The sequence below is a fragment of the Chiloscyllium plagiosum genome, unplaced genomic scaffold (assembly GCF_037043375.1).
Source record: "Chiloscyllium plagiosum isolate Xiang-an unplaced genomic scaffold, Cpla_swu_hap1 HiC_scaffold_9, whole genome shotgun sequence".
Lineage (NCBI taxonomy): Eukaryota > Metazoa > Chordata > Chondrichthyes > Orectolobiformes > Hemiscylliidae > Chiloscyllium > Chiloscyllium plagiosum.
Window position 1 is genome coordinate 12,753,144 of NW_028270147.1, and position 20,603 is coordinate 12,773,746.

At 41.3% G+C, this 20,603-nt stretch overlaps 1 protein-coding gene across 1 annotated transcript in view; it reads right to left on the bottom strand.

The window, feature by feature from the left end:
• gipc2 (GIPC PDZ domain containing family, member 2) overlaps positions 1–20,603 on the bottom strand; it is a 73,137-nt gene that overhangs the window by 22,408 nt on the left and 30,126 nt on the right. The window contains exon 2 of the mRNA XM_043698703.2: positions 2,752–2,937. Coding sequence (XP_043554638.1) covers positions 2,752–2,937 — 186 coding nt within the window. The remainder of the gene's footprint in view (positions 1–2,751; positions 2,938–20,603) is intronic.

Below are 20,603 nucleotides of genomic sequence, written 5' to 3' on the forward strand. Positions count from 1 at the left end.
TGAATATTAGATTAGATTAGATTACATTAGTGTGGAAACAGGCCCTTCAGCCCAACAAGTCCACACCGACCCGCCGAAGCGAAACCCACCCATACCCCTACATTTACCCGTTACCTAACACTACGGGCAATTTAGCATGGCCAATTCACCTGACCCTGCACATCTTTGGACTGTGGGAGGAAACCGGAGCACCCGGAGGAAACCCACGCAGACACGGGGAGAACATGCAAACTCCACACAGTCAGTCGCCTGAGGCGGGAAGTGAACCCGGGTCTCAGGCGCTGTGAGGCAGCAGTGCTAACCACTGTGCCACCGTGCCGCCCACAATATCTACCTGTGAACCTTCTAAGTTACTCTGGGAACTAATGACATATATCTTCCAACACTAATGAATTCAATTACGTAAATGAGTAGCCAACCCTTGTTTTCACCTAGAATTATTATTCTGACTATAACACAGAAAAAAAAGGTCATTATTCAGGGCAAACACAGCAGTAATGATTTCCTTCCCCTTGCCAACATTTTACAGTGCTTATTATGTCAACAATGATCTGCTGGCTGGCTTTTTCACTTGGTTGACTGCCTACTGGAAATATCCACACCCAAACCCAACCCTTTTGGCACTTCCTCCTGCACTGAGCCTGCAAAAGGACACTGACATTGTACTTCCAGTCCCTGCAGTTGAGTACTTTTGTTTTAAATTACAGCATTCCCAATTTATAAGGTTTTTTTGAAAAAGTCTTGTACAGCTATGCAAAATAGTCTTTTAATTTTGGATTTTATCTTGGAATATGAAGCACAGGATGTGGCCATTCAGCACCGTGTATCTTTGCTGGCTCTGTTGAATGGAATTAATTAGTCTTCATTGCTTTCTGCCATAGCCTAAGCTACTCAGAGATGTACAACACAGAAACAGACCCCTCAGTCCAACTCATCCATGCCAACCAGATATTCTAACCTAACCTAGTCCCATTTCCCAGCATTTGGCCTGTATCCCTCTCAACTCTTCCGATTCATATAACCATCCAGATGCCCTTTAAATGCTATAATTGTACCAGCCTCCACCATTTCCCCTGACAGCTCATTCCATACACGCATCACCCTCTGGGTGAAAAAGGTGCCCCTTAGGTCTCTTTTAAAACACATGAAGATTTTATCCAATTTCTTTTTCAAAGTTGCACATCTGCTCTGTGACCTTCTAAAGTCCGCTTCTGATCATCATAGCTTACCACGTTAAGAAGTATTTTCATCTGTCCACCTGTTCTTTTGCCTTAACTCAATAGTTACAGATGACAAGTGTGCAATCCAAGCAGCAACACAGTTACATCCAGATAACATTTTCATCTCCAGTGCATCGTGCAAGAAAAAGGATTCAACATCCGAACAGGTCAAGACATTGCCATGCAGATCTGCTTAGCATTGGGTTACTAACATTAAGCTGAAGTTTTCTGAGCTTTGTAGAAGTAAAAAGCACACCAATACCCATTCCAAGATCATCATGTTAACACAATGCCACCTCAGGGGAGGTAAAGGCAAAAAGCAAACATTCTCCAAGTGAAGGTGGCTTTTTTCTCCCATGATGATGATATTCTCTCCCACCATGCCAAGATCTGCAGCTAACAAACTTTATAAATATACACAGCAGTACAGCTAACAAAAGCAGGCATCATTGAATACATGATCACTCTTAGCTTCAGTGGAAGTCATATAAAGATTGGCAGGAATCAAAGAAGAAGAGTGTAAACTGACAGATTGTACAGAGGTCTCTTTTGGACAACTGTGTCCAGTTCTGTTCAGCCAGTTTATAGGAAGGATATTGTTAAGAAACAGGGGGTTCAGAAGTGACTTACCAGGATGTTGCCAGGTATGGAGGGTTTGAGTTAAAAGGAAACGCTAAAAAGTTGGTACATTTTTCACTGGACTGTAGGAAATTAACAGGTGACCTTATTGAGATTTAGAAAATTGTGAGGGGTATGGATAGGGTTAATGGTAGATGTCTTTTCCCTAGAATGGGGGATTTCAAGACCAGGGGACAGAGACATTTAAGGACAGAGATATAAAAAAGACATGAGGAGATTTTTTTTTTAAGAGGGTGGTTTGTATGTGAAATGAACTTGCTGAGGAAATGGTAGATATGGGCACAGTTACAACATTTAAAAGATACTTAGATAAGTACATGAATAGGAAAGATTTGGAGGGATGTTAACCAGGAGCAGGCAGATGGGACTAGTTTAGTTTGGGATTGTGGTTGGACCAAAGCATCTGTTTCTGTGCTATATGACTCTATGTACGAGCCCTGCCAATAGGAACACCAGAGTCCAATTCAACTTGCAATATGATTCTCTGGATACAAGTCACTGGCATAATGAGCATTTACTACCCATTCTTAACTGGCCTGAAGATGATTTAATGAATCAACTCGCACCTCAGTACTCATGATGATGATACTGTTACACTGCAATGAGATAAGTAGGAATTTGAACAAGTCGAACTTGATCTAGCAAACATGAAGGAACAGTGACATACATCCAAGTCAGGATGGTGTGCAACTTTATTTTAAGAGGTTAAAAAAAACCTTCAATAATCATACAGATAAAGTTCAAAACAGCTATCAATAGCAGTAACATTTGTAACTGTATTACTAGAGCAAGCAACAAAAGGGAATTCCTTGACTAGAAATGTTCCACATTACACTTGATGGAAAGTGAGTGCGACTTCCTCCACTTGCTTAAGTATAGAATTCAAACCTACTTTTATAAAAGCAAATCCGGCCCCGTTGTCAGTTATAGTTAATCCCAGAGCATCCTCTGCTTTAAACACATCCACTTCTTTCTTCAGGCCCTTTGTGTGCGCAAAAATAAAATCTTCCAGGCCTATTTGTCCTCCAAGAAGTTTTTCCATGTCAATTCTGTGCGTATTCAATGTGCAGAAAAGAATCTGTGTGGGAAGAAAAACATGAATGGTGAGCATAGGACAGCAGGGGCCCTAACCTACAGGATGACACAAGTTGCCTTCAAACTAGTTATTTCTTGCATTTATCAAACAAATCCATGAAAAATTTCAACCCATTCAACTCATAACATTTGTAGATTTGCCAATTAGTTTACTCCACCACTGTTGATGTTTTTGGTTCAAACTGGGACTTTCTCACTGCTCATCTATTTAAACAGTGTTTTGATTATTTGTCCCTAAAATCCCCATTTGTAGTCCAGTGCCAGTTTTTGCCCGATTCGGAGAATGATTTTGCTATTTTATTGTAATTGTTAAATCAAATCTCAGCACAGTTACAGCACAGGCAAATGCTATTCAACCTGCTGTGACCACACCAGATTTCTACTAAGGCAAATCCCTCGGTACCACTCCTCCACCTGTCTTCCATTGATTTAGTTCCTCCAATTCCTAGCAGTACAATGGACAGCAAGACAAGGTCACGAGTCCATCATAATTCCTCCTCCCACCATCTCTGGTTCCTCTTCAAATAACTGTTCAATTTCTCTTTGAAGGCCTTGACTTTGTCTCTGCCACACACAGATCAGAACACATCACTGTTCTTTTGTTTATTTTGCTATTTGCTTTAAATTGGTGTCCTCTGATCTTACCACCAATGGAAAGGTTCTCCCCATCTACTCTGTGCAGAACTTTAATGATTTTAAGCACCTCAATCAGGAGACTTCTCTCAACAGAAGAGTCTAGGTCTAACCTCTCTAATTTCACTGAATTCCTTCAGCCCTAGATCCATTCACAACAATTCCTTTCTGCATTTTCTTAATACCTTCACATGCATTATCTAGTGAAGTGCCAGAACAGGACATTACTTCAGTTGCGGCTGAACTAGTGTTTTATACAGGCTTATCACACTTTACTGTTTTTGTATTCTATGCACCTCTTCAGAAAGGCCAGAGTCACTCATAGTATTATAGAGTCATACAGTCATAGAGATGTACAGCATGGAAATAGACCCTTAGGTCCAACTCGTCCATGCCGACCACATATCCCAACCCAATCTAGTCCCACCTGCCATCACCTGGCCCATATCTCTCCAAACCCTTCCTTTCATATACCCATCCAGATGCCTGTTAAATGCTGCAATTGTACTAGATACATGATTTCATTAGCAAAGGCAGTAACTGCTAACTCTCTCAGTTAGCAATGTGGGTTCCTCTCTCTCTCTCTCTTGCACTGACCTCACCATGAGCTTCCTTTGCCTGTTCTTCTCCCTTTCAAAACTGCTGTTGTTTTGACTTTTTTTCTCCAAAGTTCCAAAACAATGCAACTGCATATGAAACAGTAATTGCTGCTCCTAGAATTTGAGGAAATCACCTCCAACACCTAAACTACCTCAAAAAAAAGGCTCAACATGTCCTGTCACCTTGATGATTTGTGCACATATACTCAGGGTGCTATGGCTTTTCTACCACTTTAGAACTGTACCCTTAATGTTGTATTGCTCTCCTCACTCTTTCTTTTAAAAGTAATCTTGTAAAACTTTACAATTGTCTCCATTAAATTTCATCTGCCAGTTGTCTGTCCATTCCACCAGCCTGTCTATATCCCCATTAAGTTCAACACTAACCTCCTCATAGTTCACTACACTTTCTAGTTTTGTCATCTGTTAATTTTCAATTATGCCCTGCACACCTGTCTAGATCATGAAGTAAAATATACACAAATTGCTTTTTGAAGACCATTGCTAAACTGTATCATGTAAGGATCTAAAAAAGGATTTAAAGCTTATTTACAGGCATTTTAATCAGAAAGATTGAGGAATCATTAAATAGCAACAACATATGGTCACCAAAAAAATCAGTGACTGTGAGGACCAAAGGAGGGGAAGTGAATAGGATGGACAGAGTTTACCTGCCATTTCAAATTAACTGCCATTCACTACGGAAGATCAGTTTGTTTCATCTGTCAGCATCTGATCCAGTTACCACCATGTCAGCAAAAAAATCTTATTTGTCGTCTATGAACTCATGTCCCAATTCCTTTCACAATCAGTGAAACTATTTTCAAATGCCATCATCATTAGAATGTTAGGAAACGAGACAGGCAATTTTCCAAATAAAGCTTGTACAAATGGCAATTAAACGATGTCCAGCTAATCTTTTTGGATAAGCCTTGTGATATAAAGAGCAGCATTCCAGCCTGAACCATAAACACCAGGTTCACAAGGTCCACTCCAGGACTTGGTGGCCAAGAAGTTGCATTTCTAAAATGGCCGGGGGGATGATCATCACCTTCCACTATATCTATGATGAGTAGTAAACGCAAGCAAGTCTCCTGGTCAGTCATGTTTGATGTGGAGTGCCAGTCCACAAGCTACAGCCTCTATAACAGGGTGCAAGCTAGTTGTCAGAGTCATAGGGATGTACAGCACAGAAACAGACCCTTCGGTCCAACCAGCCCAACCCAATCTAGTCCTACATCCATCCAAACCCTTCCTATTCATATACCCATCCAGATGCCTTTTAAACGCAGCAATTAAACCAGCCTCCACCACATCCTCTGGCAGCCCATTCCACACACGCACCACCCTCTGCGTGAAAACATTGCCCCTTAAGTCTCTATTATATCTTACCCCTCTCACCCTAAACTTATGCCCTCCAGTTCTGGACTCCCCCACCCCAGGAAAAAGACTTTGTCTATTTATCCTATCCATGGCTCTCATGATTTAATAAACCTCTGTAAGGTTACCCCTCATTCTCAGATGCCCCAGGGAAAACAGCCCCAACCTGTTCAGCCTCTCCCTATAGCTCAAATCCTCCAACCCTGGCAACATCCTTGTAAATCTTTTCTGAACCCTTTCAAATTTCACAACATCTTTCTGATAGGAAGGAGACCAGAACTGCATGCAATATTCCAACAGTGACCTTCCAATGTCCTGTACAGCCGCAATATGACCTCCCAACTCCTGTACTCAATACTCTGACCAATAAAGGAAAGCATACCAAATGCCTTCATCACTATCCTATCTACCTGCGACTTCACTTTCAAGGAGCTATGAACCTGCACTCCAAGGTCTCTTTGTTCAGCAACACTCCCTAGGACCTTACCATTAAGTGTATAAGTCCTGCTAAGATTTGCTTTCCCGAAATGCAGCACCTCACATTTATCCAAATTAAACTCCATCTGCCACTTCTCAGCCCATTGGCCCATCTGATCAAGATCCTGTTGTAATCTGAGGTAACCTTCTTCACTGTCCACTACACCTCCAATTTTGGAGTAATCAGCAAACTTATTAACTATACCTCTTATGCTCACATCCAAATCATTTATATAAATGATGAAAAGTAGAGGATCCAGTACCAATTCTTGTGGCACTCCACTGGTCACAGGCCTCCAGTCTGAAAAACAACTCTCCACCACCACCCACTGTCATCTACCTTGGAGGCAGTTCTGTATCCAAATGGCTAGTTATCTTTATATTCCATGAGATCTTCCCTTTCTAACCAGTCTTCCATGGGCAACCTTGTCAAATGCCTTACTGAAGTCCACACAGATCACATCTACTGCTCTGCCCTCAATCTTCTTTGTTACTTCTTCACAAAACTCAATCAAGTTTGTGAGACATGATTTCCCATGCACAAAGCCATGTTGACTATCCCTAATCAGTCCTTGCCTTTCCAAATACATGTATGTCCTGTGCCTCAGGATTCCCTTCAACAATTTGCCCACCACCAATATCAGGCTCACTGGTCTATAGTTCCCTGGCTTGTCCTTACCACTTTCTTAAATAGTGGCACCATGTTAACAAATCTCCAGTCTTCCGGCACCTCACCTGTGACGATCGATGATACAAATATCTCAGTAAGAGGCCCAGCGATCACTTTCCTAGCTTTCCACAGAGTTCTAGGGTATACCTGATCAGTTCCTGGGGATTTAACCACTTTTATGCGTTTCAAGACATCCAGCACTTCCTCCTCTGCAACATAGCCGCTCTAGCCATGGAAACAGGCACAAGCACGTGTGTTACCTGCCTCATCCACCACAAGGATAGAAACGAAAAGATTTGTTGAACAATAAATGTATGTCACGACATCAGGTAAGATTCGTGCTCTCATTTTAATAAGTACCACAGTACTTTTTAATGTCCAACTACGGAAGGCACATGGGTCATTAGTTTAATATCCCATCTGAAAGACAGTAAGTCAACCATGTCCTCTTGAATTGCAATAAAGAAACAGTAGGAAAGAACAAAAATTCCAAACATTAGAGGAGCAAGGTATGCTTTAAAACACCTTTCACATTGGTGCAATTTGGAGAAAGGTAAAGATACATTATATATGTAGAACTAGCTCCTAAAGATTCACTGCTTAGGTGGAAATGCTGCTGCCCTGTTAAAAATATTCTTTGAAGTACCTTTCTCATCCTACTGGATGACTATGAACATAACTGTGAAATATTTACAAAAAAAGGCCGATAAAGCACCTTTCATGATTATGAGTTAAGTCGCTGAGATCTTGTTCTGTTCTCTTGGCAGAATCGTTCACCTGTTGTACACTACCTGCTCCAATTAGTGACAAAATCATGGTAAATCACAAATAAATGAAAGCAATCAACTTTGAGCAACTGGAAATCTTGTAAAGGAAGCTGTCAGTCGAATAATGCATCGTGCCTAAAAGCATATTGATGAGTCCAAGGTTGGAGAGGACGGTAACCAGGTAAGTCACAATTGTTGGCAATGAAGAACAACCAGGAACATAAAGAAATGTGGACAAATAGATGAATGCAAAGAAAAGGAAAGACAAAAAAGACAACTGAAAGGAATGAGGGAGATACAACATTTGCAGATGGATTAAAACAAGGAACCAGTCAATAAAGGAATAGAAGCAAAAAAACTAGGCTATCATAATCGAACCCCTGAGGTTTCAGAAAGATTGTTTCTAATCTTGCGCGCTCTGTCCTTTGTTTGTGGGTGGCACGGTGGCACAGTGGTTAGCACTGCTGCCTCACAGCGCCAGAGACCCGGGTTCAATTCCCGACTCAGGCGACTGACTGTGTGGAGTTTGCACGTTCTCCCCGTGTCTGCGTGGGTTTCCTCCGGGTGCTCTGGTTTCCTCCCACAGTCCAAAGATGTGCAGGTCAAGTGAATTGGCCATGCTAAATTGCCCGTAGTGTTAGGTAAGGGGTAAATGTAGGGGTATGGGTGGGTTGCGCTTCGGCGGGGCAGTGTGGACTTGTTGGGTCGGAGGACCTGTTTCCACACTGTAATGTAATCTAATCTTAATTAAAACTAACCTGCAATTTACCTTCCAACATGGTTGGCAGTCTCTGAAATATGTTTCCAAGTGAAGTCAGTCATTGTTATAAATAGGTAATATGATTTTATGTCAGACAAGATCCCACAACTTAATGTCAGATCATTTGTTATCAGGATAAAACAAAGAAGTGCAGATGCTAGAAATTAGAAACACTTCCTTTCTGAAGGGTCACTGGGCTCAAAACATTAACTGTGCTTTCTCCTCACAGATGTTAACAGATCTGCTGAGTTTCTCCAGCAATGTCTGTTTTTGTTTTGTTATTGTTATTAAGCACTACTTGAGAAAGAAATATCTGTCAGGGTACCAGACAGAACATGAGGTCTTCTTTGCAATTTTACAACATAATGTTTCACACACATCTCAAGAAGGTAGATACAACCTCAGCTTAATAGCAGCATAGGTGTTCAAATATCAGTGTCCACTCTCAGGCAAACACCCCTAAGTAGAGACATGGTTTATGGTTAGCTGCATTGGGAAAGGCCACAATGTCTATACGCATGATACAAGACTCCCAAAAACAATGCTCCATTCCAAGCTGCATCACAAGGGCTTAACAGGAGGGCAGAGGAAATGTTTCAAGGCTGTCCTCAAAGCCTCAGAGTCTGAAATCCAATCGACAATCTCTTGCACAAGACAACCCAAAGAAGCATACACGAAGGAGTGAAACCATTTCAAGCAGCTCAAACAAACCTCGGTGGAAACCACATGCAAATACTAGAATAAGCATGGGAAAAGAGTATTCCACCTTCAAATCCTCCACCTCTGACAGGGTAGTGAAACCAGGATTAGTTAATTTAGTCACCTCAGGGCCCACAATTCGAGTAAAAATACAGAATCCTCTATCCCCAAGAGATGGACCAAAAAGGGGATACTACCCTTCACTAGTTCCTGGGCAAGTGGCAGTCTTTCAAGCAATTATTTTTCCCAAAACTGTTTTGTTGTTTACATGAACTTCAAATTCCACATCTTGGTTACCTCGAAGGTCAGGTACAGTATCTCATTCCCTCAACTGTGAAGGTAGAACTTAACCACCATAACAAATCTGCAATTTCCTTACTTTCGGTTGTGATATTTCCTGTATCTGTTTCTGAAGATTTTATGTTATACTGACCGTCTTGAAAATAAACAAAAACTGTGTGTTAACATGGATAAACCCAAGTTTCTTTTTGCATTCAATTTTGCAGGTCTTCCTTTTTCAAAGAAAAATCTTCCTTTGCGAAACCTCACACCCCCAGCCCTCCGAGTCCACACAATCCTTTGCACTTTCATAATCACCTTATAGTTTTATGTAATCACATCTGTTTTGTCAACCATGGCTGTGTTATTTGCTCTGGAGAGTTCTCTCCTTTAGCATAGATACTGGCCCCGCATAAACTTAAATGCTTTTTCAACACATCCCACTGCTCATGTTTATATTTAACCAATAACAGTTTTGACCAGTTGCTATCAGTTTCACCCTCTTCTGGTTTAAATTAACCTGATGAAAATCTAGTAATTAAATTACTACGTGAATACTGTTCTAATACAGAACATATTATTGGCGTATGTTGTTGTATAATACATAATGCACTGTAAATACTCCAGTCAGATATGAACGGAGCAAAAACCTGATTTAAATTTCCAGTTGACGACCTCCTGTCAGATGCTTCCAAGCCAAACACTCACTCCAGTGCATTTATTCATTTAAAGAAATGCTGCAATACTCCTCAAGCTGCACTTGCATCAAAGCAACAATGTTATTATAATTATCCATAATAACTTCAAGGATGTGAAAGGCCTTGCTCACAAATTAACAAAGGCTCTGGAGGGAGATACAGAGGAGGACATAGAATGAGCACTTCAATCAACAGAGTTTACAGACACCAAGAAAGTTGGGGTAAGAAGGAAGTTGACAAAATTAACCCCAGGGCACAGTCGGCAGTGAGTTCAGCAATAGAGCACTTTGTTTGCTGCTTATAGTGAAGTATTCAAAGGGCTATTTTATAAGAGGCCAAGAGGCATTGCAGGAAGCTGTAACATAGCTGAACGAGTGCCAAGCCTGGGAAAGATAATGAACTGAAGGATCGGGGAGGGTGGAGTATCTGCAAGAGAAGTGAAACATATTGCAGGCAACAGGAAAAAGAAGTTGTAGATGGACAAGGATGAAAGAAGAAAGTGGAAACAGGGTTATAGTTTCAGGTCTGGAGCAGTAACCAGTATGGGCCAGTGAATTTCGAAAATCAAAAAATTTTCTAGCATTCTTCCATCTACAGAGAAGTGTTGGAGTAGCTGCATAACGTACACTGTCGCTGATGACTAACGAAGCCTATCCCTTATGTGGAGATTCTGACTCGAAGTTGCCGAGGGGCTTTTGGGCTGTTCTTTTTGGCAGCCATTGTCAAGCTACTGCAGCTAATGTCCATTGCGCACATCAGCCTACTGGAGACATTACTGTTTTCCTCCATCATCAACTGGTGGTTCCTAAGTGTGACACTCCATGCCTATAGTCTTCATGACAATGCTTGCAAGCAGACCTTGAACAATGACATATAAGTATTATGGGAATACATAACCAAGTGGACAACACTAAGACAGAATCAAGAATTCAAGTCTAATTGAACAGTTCGATAACATTGCTGCAGATAGGATGCAGTCCGCACATAGCATTGTTTGATTAGATTAGATTAGATTACTTACACTGTGGAAACAGGCCCTTCGGCCCAACAAGTCCACACCAACCCAACAAAGTGCACCCACCTAGACCATTCCCCTATGTTTACCCCTTACCTAACACTACTGGCAATTTAGCATGGTCAATTCACCTGACCTGCATATTTTTGGATTGTGGGAGGAAACCGGAGCACCCGGAAGAAACCCAGGCAGACACGGGGAGAATGTGCAAACTCCACACAGTCAGTCACCTGAGGCGGGAATTGAACCCGGGTCTCTGGCGCTGTGAGGCAGCAGTGCTAACCACTGTGCCACCGTGCCATCCACTTGCTGTCCAGGGTTTGGATATAGGTGCACAAAGTAAAGTGCAGATGATATTTGAAGGGTAAAATATCAGAAGATGTTGTAGGAACAAAGATACAGATAATGTGCAGAATCTGCTATGAAACATCATTCATCATCGGTAGTCCCTTGCAGGTGAGGATGACTCTCTTCCAATCTCCGTAGGTGGCTGTACAGACCATTGAAGCTACTGCAGACTCTCTTACACTTGGGGCAGAAGGTGGTCACGGGAAGGTGTAGGTGGGATGTTGGTATGGAAGTGCACTCCTTTCGCTGTTTTCAGGTGGCTTTTACTTTTCCCCTGGCAGCAAGTCCCAAGGTGCACGATGCCTTCCTGGATGCTCCTTCTCCTCTACTTTGGACAGTTGAAGACCAGTGATTCCAGCACTGAAGCAACATGATGGTGAAGTTGGAGGTCACTATTAAATTCCAGATGTTGGTACTTAAAATATTATTAACTCACATGGCAATATGAGAAAAATGGTGAAACATCTAGATCAGAACATTTAATTCCGTGACTAAGAGTACAGAGTGATGTGAGACAACATCAAACAAATATAAGACTATGCCAATGGGCCATCTCTGATAATGTGCTAGATCAACTCTGAGGTCAGGGCAACAAGACACATAGCAAATGGCTTCTTTGCCAAACCTGTAATTTGTTTATCTGACTGTAATGTTTATCCTTTTAACTAAGTCTAACTTATATTGTGAATCACTGTAAGGTAATGCAACTTCTTTACTCTTTTATTCCTCTTTTGATTTGTGCCTTGGTAATTTGTACCAGAGATGGCGCCATGAGAGGTGACATTGTAAACTTTTCACTGTACTCCTATACTTGAGTACACATGACGGCACGGTGGCACAGTGGTTAGCACTGCTGCCTCACAGCGCCAGAGACCCGGGTTCAATTCCCGCCTCAGGCGACTGACTGTGTGGAGTTTGCACGTTCTCCCCGTGTCTGCGTGGGTTTCCTCCGGGTGCTCCGGTTTCCTCCCACAGTCCAAAGATGTGCAGGTCAGGTGAATTGGCCATGCTAAATTGCCCGTAGTGTTAGGTAAGGGGTAGATGTAGGAGTATGGATGGGTTGCGCTTCGGCGGGTCGGTGTGGACTTGTTGGGCCGAAGGGCCTGTTTCCACACTGTAAGTAATCTAGTCTAATCTAATCTAATGACAATAAAGGATATTCTATTCTATATTCATACATTTCACAGAGCTAGTTCTAAAGCAAGATGACAGAAAATAAGCAACCAAATGGGGAACATATCGAACTCTGCAAGACAAGGTATCATAGTTGAAGTATATCCTGAGCAGTACATTGAGCTGTGTTTAGGGGGGTGGGGTGGGGAGAGAAGTATGATACTGTGGGAGGACAGACTGAATCACTGGAATAAGAAAGTTAAGGCAGATATCAGGAACTTATTGCAGGAGCAAGCAACACATCTAATGATCTGGCTCTGGCAGTAGAGGAAATTATCAATTTTCTGAGGATGAGGTATGTCCATTTTAAAATGTTGGATAGATAGGTGTAAAGTATCCCCATGATATTGCTATACATTACAGTAGTCTGAATATTCAATTCGACATCACACAATCAGTATAAATCCATCACAGAGAAATCACTACATCCTCTTCCTACTCCCTTTCTATCATATTCGTCACTTAGAACTTGGTTGCTTTTCCTTGTTCATCAATACCTGCGCGCAATATAAAAATAAAACTGAAGTTGACTTTAACTGGGCTGTCAATCCACATAATGAAGTTCAGCGCATCAAGAATATTTGGTGTTGTTTAAAAGTTAAAGGAAAAAGTACTCGTCTGATGAAAGCTGTATGCTTTCTATATACGTGTGTTTTATTTGTATGTATAAATATCATTTTTAAAAGTTTGGATTTCAAATTATGGGTGCTGATTACTTTTGTGAAGGATTTTTAAAAATGTCAAAATGTCCTACCAGATCCACAACCATTAAGTGTCAGAGGGTAAGTGACTGCATACTGTGAATATTAAAAGAAGGTAATTGATATAATGGGGATTACAGCAGGGAGTGCAAACATTGAAAGGTATTAACTTGTTTATGGTTTAGAATAATCAAGGCTTAATTTTAATTTAAAAGCTTTGAGGGCAATTCTGGAGGAGACCTGACTGGGTTAGAAGCAAACAAGCAGAGGACAGTTCACCTAAAGCTCAGTTAACTTGGTGTAAACATTTAACTTGTGAAACCTCCAGATCCTTGGTGTTCAGTGAGAAATCAGACTGTTGGAACACTAAGGAAGTCTCAGTTTTCACTATTCTGTGCATTCATGAAGGCAACTTCACAGTTTGCAGGTCAGAAGTAGGAAGAATTTAAGTCAAACCTCAAGATTTGGAACCTAAGGTTTATAACTGTGAATTTGGATTGCTATCAAGTGATGGTGTTGGGGTAAAAAATACTTTGTTTTCCTGTGTTATAAGATCTTTCAAACCTTGTTCGCTGTTTAGATAGCTTGATATTTTTTCTTTCTTCATTATAATGTCATTTCGTTGTTAGATAAAAGTCTGAAACCTTGTGTGTCTATGTTGCTGTGAATAAACTGCTAAGTTCAAAAGTGATCTTATCAAGCCAGATTTCATTCTGGGATCTGAACCAGAAGCAGTACGGCACGGTGGCACAGCAGTTAGCACTGCTGCCTCACAGCGCCGGAGACCCGGGTTCAATTCCCGCCTCAGGCGATTGACTGTGTGGAGTTTGCACATTCTCCCCGTGTCTGCGTGGGTTTCCTCCGGGAGCTCCGGTTTCCTCCCACAGTCCAAAGATGTGCAGGTCAGGTGAACTGGCCATGCTAAATTGCCTGCAGTGTTAGGTAAGGGGTAAATGTAGGGGTATGGGTGGGTTTCGCTTCAGCGGGTCGGTGTGGACTTGTTGGGCCGAAGGGCCTGTTTCCACACTGTAATGTAATCTAATCTAATCAGTAATATCAAGTGATACCATAAAACATTTGGTATCTCATCTAAGTCAAAATAACTACATCACTCACCTTGAAAGACCAAAACACACAAATAGAAAATGGGACAGAACACCAGCGCTTCACCGGAGGCTCACTGATGATGTTAACTAACATGGTGACAAAACATCTGAGAACAAACCTACTGGCTCAGTGAGCAAACTCACACAATCTCATAATAACCAGTTTGCATGGCCAAATATGGAATCAAAAAGTGATCACATGATGAGAACCGATTATGAACCTTTGACGTCACACAGCACCAGTGTCGTCCTGTTTCCCCACCTCAGTCGAAGCAAAACGCTCAGAGACACGGTATAGTTTTATCTCCTTCTTTATTCTGGGCCCTGGAGGGATAGAGAATGATCGCCCATGTACGCAGGGACATAAGTTCTCGGTCTTATATCTCGAACAGTAGTTTCTTAGTGAATTATATAGTCATTTTACAGGGAGGAGCATCCAGAGTAGGCAACATACATATTGATTGGGTGTCTGTTACAATCAGTGAGTGTCAATAGTAGACATTAAGCCATCTGCTGTTACACAATGAATGTTCTTAACTTTAACTGGCTTCACAGAATGAATACTTTTCACCTTGTTAAACTGACCTTACGTACTGAATGCTTTCAATATTGTTAAATGGCTGGACATAATGAATGCTTTTCCACCTTGTTAAGCCATTGCCATTGTCTCCAGCACCCCATTGTTAACTGCAAGTTCTTATCTGATCTGAGTCATGCTCAACTGAACTTCTTGTTTCACAAAACTCAGAACTTAACTCTTTCCCTACCCACTTATACCTCATACTCATTCTCACTAGCATCTTGTATCATTCAAATATTGCCCTCACTACAAAGTAAAGTTTGAATTTACAGACTGGCCAGTGAATTGAATAAACTTCCTGAAAAGTATGGCAAGACTACTGCTATGCTCCAAATGCAAGCTACAACTTTTGATAACTCAATTACATATTAATTTTCAATTAACCTCCATTACTACAGATAATCAACATTGCACTCTACAACCCAATGCCTAATGTTGGCATAGTGACAGCTCAGTATCAAGATGGTGCACAATTTCTTGACAATGCAAAAAACAAGTTGGGCAAAATGCCAATCAGCTGAAAAAGGGAAAATACATGGATTGATAACACTGATAAGTGTAGCAATAAATGCTGCCTTAACTAGTGGAGACCAATCACATGAACAAAAAATAAAATTAACCCTACAATTGACTTGGGCATGTATTGTAGGCTGACACTTAAAATCATTAAATGAATGTTGTAGTTACAAATATACCATCTTTTCAGATAGCATGTTAAATTGAGCTGAATGCAAGATACTACATGGTGAATTCAAGCAAGTGTCAGCAACTCATATGGTCTGCTTCCCTCTCAAACATTTAAAAAAAGAAACAAATTAAGCACACAATGAACAAATGGTCTTGGCACTGACAAAGTGGGTGAGTTTTTGCTTATCCAACTGTGTAACACTTCAAGACACTGGAAGTGATATGCTTGCTTCTTTACAGCACACATACCAGAATACTGGCAGCAGACTACACAACCTTTTCTACACCTGTGTAAATGAGATGTATAAAACATGGGGTTTTTCCAATCGCTCCCAGATGGAAACCAAGGTACAGAGTTGCACCATCAATGGATAATTATACATAAAGTAATGGGTTTTCACCTCAGCTCCACTCGACTAGACCACAACAGTAATTCCTGCATTCAAAGGTTGCCTGGGCACATTCCAAAACCAATGACTAATCATCTGAAGAATAAGAAAATTAAATTCCCAAGATCCCAACCAAAGGGCGTTCTTCATACAAAAGGCAATTTCAATTGCAAAGGATCCAGAATATCCAATCACCTTACAGCATAAGTCACTCTGAGTGACTTCCAATCAGTAAGTGGCCATCTTCTAAGTAGCGGACAAACAGCATAGGCTATTGGCTGCAATAAAAAGTAGACAGATCACCCAATGCTTCAAGACCAAACTATGTCTCATCCTGTTGTTGCAATCCCAATAATTTTGAGCCTTTTTGGAACAAACACAAAACTTTTATCAAACTTGAAGTGCACATGGCACCAACTCCCAGCTAATTGGCTTACTAAAGAAAGAGGATGAAAGGAGTCTAACTGATGACCAATCTTTGCAGCCACTTTGATTTTTTGAAATATCACCTAACCTCAGCTATTAACTTCATATTCAACATACATGTCCTTACATGAATGCAGAGTGGCAGTAGCATGTATTGATTACAAGGTGTACTGCTGTATCTCAGCAATCCTCCTTGAACAGAATCTTGAGAAACTGCAACCTCTGCCACGGAAATGGATAAGAACAGCAGATATTTGGGAATACCAACACTTCCAAGTGACACACCATTGTCTTATAATCAAACCTCTGTTGCTGGGTCAAAATCTTGACACTTCCTCTCTTGCAGCACTATGGGTGTTCAAAGTCTGTGAGAAGATTTGTAGCTCGCGTGCTCGTTGTTGTGGTTCTGTTCGCCGAGCTGGGAATTTGTGGTGCAGATGTTTCGTCCCCTGTCTAGGTGACATCCTCAGTGCTTGGGAGCCTCCTGTGAAGCGCTTCTGTGATCTTTCCTCCGGCATTTGTAGTGGTTTGAATCTGCCACTTCCGGTTGCCAGTTCCAGCTGTCCGCTGCAGTGGTCGGTATATTGGGTCCAGGTCGATGTGCTTATTGATTGAATCTGTGGATGAGTGCCATGCCTCTAGGAATTCCCTGGCTGTTCTCTGTTTGGCTTGTCCTATAATAGTCGCGTTGTCCCAGTCGAATTCATGTTGCTTGTCATCTGCGCGTGTGGCTACTAAGGATAGCTGCTGGTGTTCATGGATGCTGATCGTTAGCTGTCTTCCTGTTTGTCCTATGTAGTGTTTTGTGCAGTCCTTGCATGGGATTTTGTACACAACATTAGTTTTGCTCATGCTGGGTATTTGGGTCCTTTGTTCTGGTGAGTTGTTGTCTGAGCGTGGCTGTTGGTTTGTGTGCTGTTACGAATCCTCGTTGTTCCAGTAGTCTGGCTGTCAGTTCGGAAATGCTCTTGATGTATGGTAGTGTGGCTAGTCCTCTGGGTTGCGGCGTGTCCTCATATGGGTGTCCCTACATACGAAGGACTGCATTAATCTAAAAAGACTTGAGGGTGACAAAATGTACTCTAGATGGGGATTTCAATGTCCACCACCAACAATGGCTTGGCAGCAGCAATAATGATGGAGCAGATCGAGTCCTTAAGGACATTGTATCTAGACTGGGTTTGTGAGGGAATGAACAGAGAGAAAAACACTCTCCCTCATCCTTACCAACTGCCAGCTGCAGATGCATCTGTTCATGTCAGTATGGCTAACAGTGACCACTGCACAACCCTTATGGAGACCATATCTCGCCTTCACATTGAAAATACCCTCCATCATGTGGGCACTATCATTGTTCTAAATGGGTCAGATTCTGAACAGATCTAGCAAGACTGAGCATCCTTGAAGCACTGTGGGCAATCAACAGCTGCAGAATTTATGAGATTTAAAGGTGCTGTGTGCAATATTTGAGCATCTTGTGGTGCAGGAGTAGCGTCCCTACCTTGGGCCACAAAGGTACAATTTCAAGCCCCACATCCAATTTGCAAGGTTGATGACAAATATTTATAAACACCAAGTTGCTATCAGTGAATCTAGAGTTTGGTCAGCCCAGTACAGCTTCCTCCACTAAGGCCAGGTAAATTCATGCAAAAACAACTTACCCATTAACCAGTCTAGTCTCTAAATCTAAGACTCCATGTTGCCTACAAAATAGAGTTAAAAAGTGGCATCCATGGAATTGATCAAAAATCAGGCTGCATTTATTAATATGGCTGCCTGAACTCATCACAAAGAAACTGCAGATGCTGGAATCCACAAGGTAGACAAGCGGGAGACTGGAAGAACACAGCAAGCCAGGCAGCATCAGGAGGTGGAGAAGGCAATGTTTCAGATATGGGTTACACCTGAAATGTTAACTTCTCCACCTCCTGATGCTGCCTGGCTTGTTGTGTTCTTTCAGCGTCCTGCTTGTCTAGCCTGACCTCTATCAGTTGTTGTTACTATTAATAATTGCAGAGCCTGAAATTGAAAACCCTTGCCAGTTTCAGTCATCTGATCCTTGTAACTATAAAGAGATTCAAAAATGGGTGGGTAATGCTCAAGGGTAGTCACATTTTGGAATAAATAGTTGAGCACTCTAACAGGTGCAAAAAGCTCATGAAAGTGTCTCAAAAGCCAAGTTCCACCAAAGTGACGCAAACAACAGTAATGGCAAATCATCAGCACAACGCTTCGTCTAATGGTGACTAATTTCCTTCTGCTGTCTATAAATTGTGCAGTGATTTTACATATTATCGTGTAGCCATGTTAAAAAAAAATCATCTACTTGTTCAGACATGACACACCTCCGTAGCAGGTGGGAATGAAACCCAACCCTTCTGATCCAGAGGTATGGATACTATCACCTTGTCATAAGAGACCCTAATGAGCACTAACAGCCACACACGCGCACACCTTAAACAGACTGTTTCTGGATATGTGGAATGTTTATCCCCTGTACTCTGCGCACCCATGAAGCTAAAGGGGCATTTTGGTTTGTTCCACTTATCTGGCATAAAGAAAGGAATGTGATGAATACAGGTTGTCAAACTGTGTGGACTATATAAATCCTATATAAAAAACAGCAATATATTTCATTCTAACATATCTGTAAACTATTAATAACAACAAAACAAGTAGGTTTAAATTCTCTGTTAAGCTTCATAGACAATTTGAAAAATGTTGCCAGTTAATTCATGCCCTGATTGTGTGTTTTGTCATATGCATTGTGGTTTACATTAGCTGTGAGCCCATCTCACTCTGTGCAATTCCTAATCTGCCTGTAATGGCCTCTCATACATTTATTTATTGAAGTAACTTGTCTCAAAAAAAAAACACAGCGTAATGGGAAGCAGGAGGTAGATGTGGGAAGAGGTACAGGACATAAGGAAACTTTATTAAATTAATACATAAACTATGAGATTAAATTTGCCTTACAGTCAATCAATCTTCTTGCTTTCCCATCACACTCCAACCAAAATATTCATAACAGATTAAATTGCCCAACTGCATTAGAGTAACAGGAAACCCAGTTAGAAATTCTTGGCAGGTGCAATAGTCACCTCCTTTTTCCCAGAGAATAGACAAAAGACTGCATGAGTGGATTTGATAACATTCTTTGTGCAACACAAGTAGATGTAAAGAAGCATACCATTGCGACTTTAAAAAAAGGAAGTTGCTTTTCTGCAGTCCTGAGAACCACATACATGCCCAAGCAGTTTCTTTATAACCTTGGGGCTGATATCAAATCCAAGTTATTGTCAAGTAGAAACTTACTTCTTTTAACATTGCAATTGGTGTGGCAATACCCGTTCCAAAATTGCCATTGGCAAGTTAAAACTTTAGAACAGGAACAGAAGGAAGCCAGTTCTGAAGAAAGGTCACTTGACTCAAAACATTAACTCTGCTTTCTCTCCGGAGGCAGAGCCAGACCTGCTGAAAATCTCCAGCAATTTCGGTTTTTAATCGCACACTGTCTGCAGTTCTTTGTTTTATAACAGAAGGAATCTATTCAGCCCCTTGAGCTTGAAATTAGCTTAATAAGTATTTTAATTCCATTATATCAATAATCAACAAAAAAAAAACTACTTTGAAATTTTCATCCAGCCTCAGTCTGATACTTTTTTTGGACCTGTTGGAGCAGTTTTAAGATTTCCACAAGCTTCTGTAGAGGTGTGCTTCTTAACATCACTACTGACCTACCTGGCTTCAACTTTAAGGCTATTCGTCCTTATCCGGATTTTCTGCCACTCTTCCATCTTTCCTTCTCCCAACAAATTCTTTAATCATCTTAAACATCGCAATTAGATCACCTCTGCTTCTTCTATCATCAAGCAGTAGCAAACAAATACAGGCTGTGCAACCAATGTACACACGTTAACCTTTTTCATCTAAATTGTTACACCTCCTCCAAGACCAATACATCCTTCCTTTGCGGGGGCTCACTGTGCAGTGGTATTATTCCTACTGTTCAGCCAGACACCCGGGTTCAAGTCTCATCTTCTCCAGATGCGTGCCTGAACAGGTTGTTCAAGAAAATCTATCCTCCTTGGGTGCTGTACCAAATATACTTTTCCAGATTTTGTTGACTCGCAGCGTAAAGCAACTCAATTATCGTTTTGTCTCCTCAACAACCCTTGAGAAAAAGATTAAACATTCCATTAGCTTTGTGAGACAATCAAAATATTGCAATGATGGAAACCCAATGGAAATATAAATTCCTG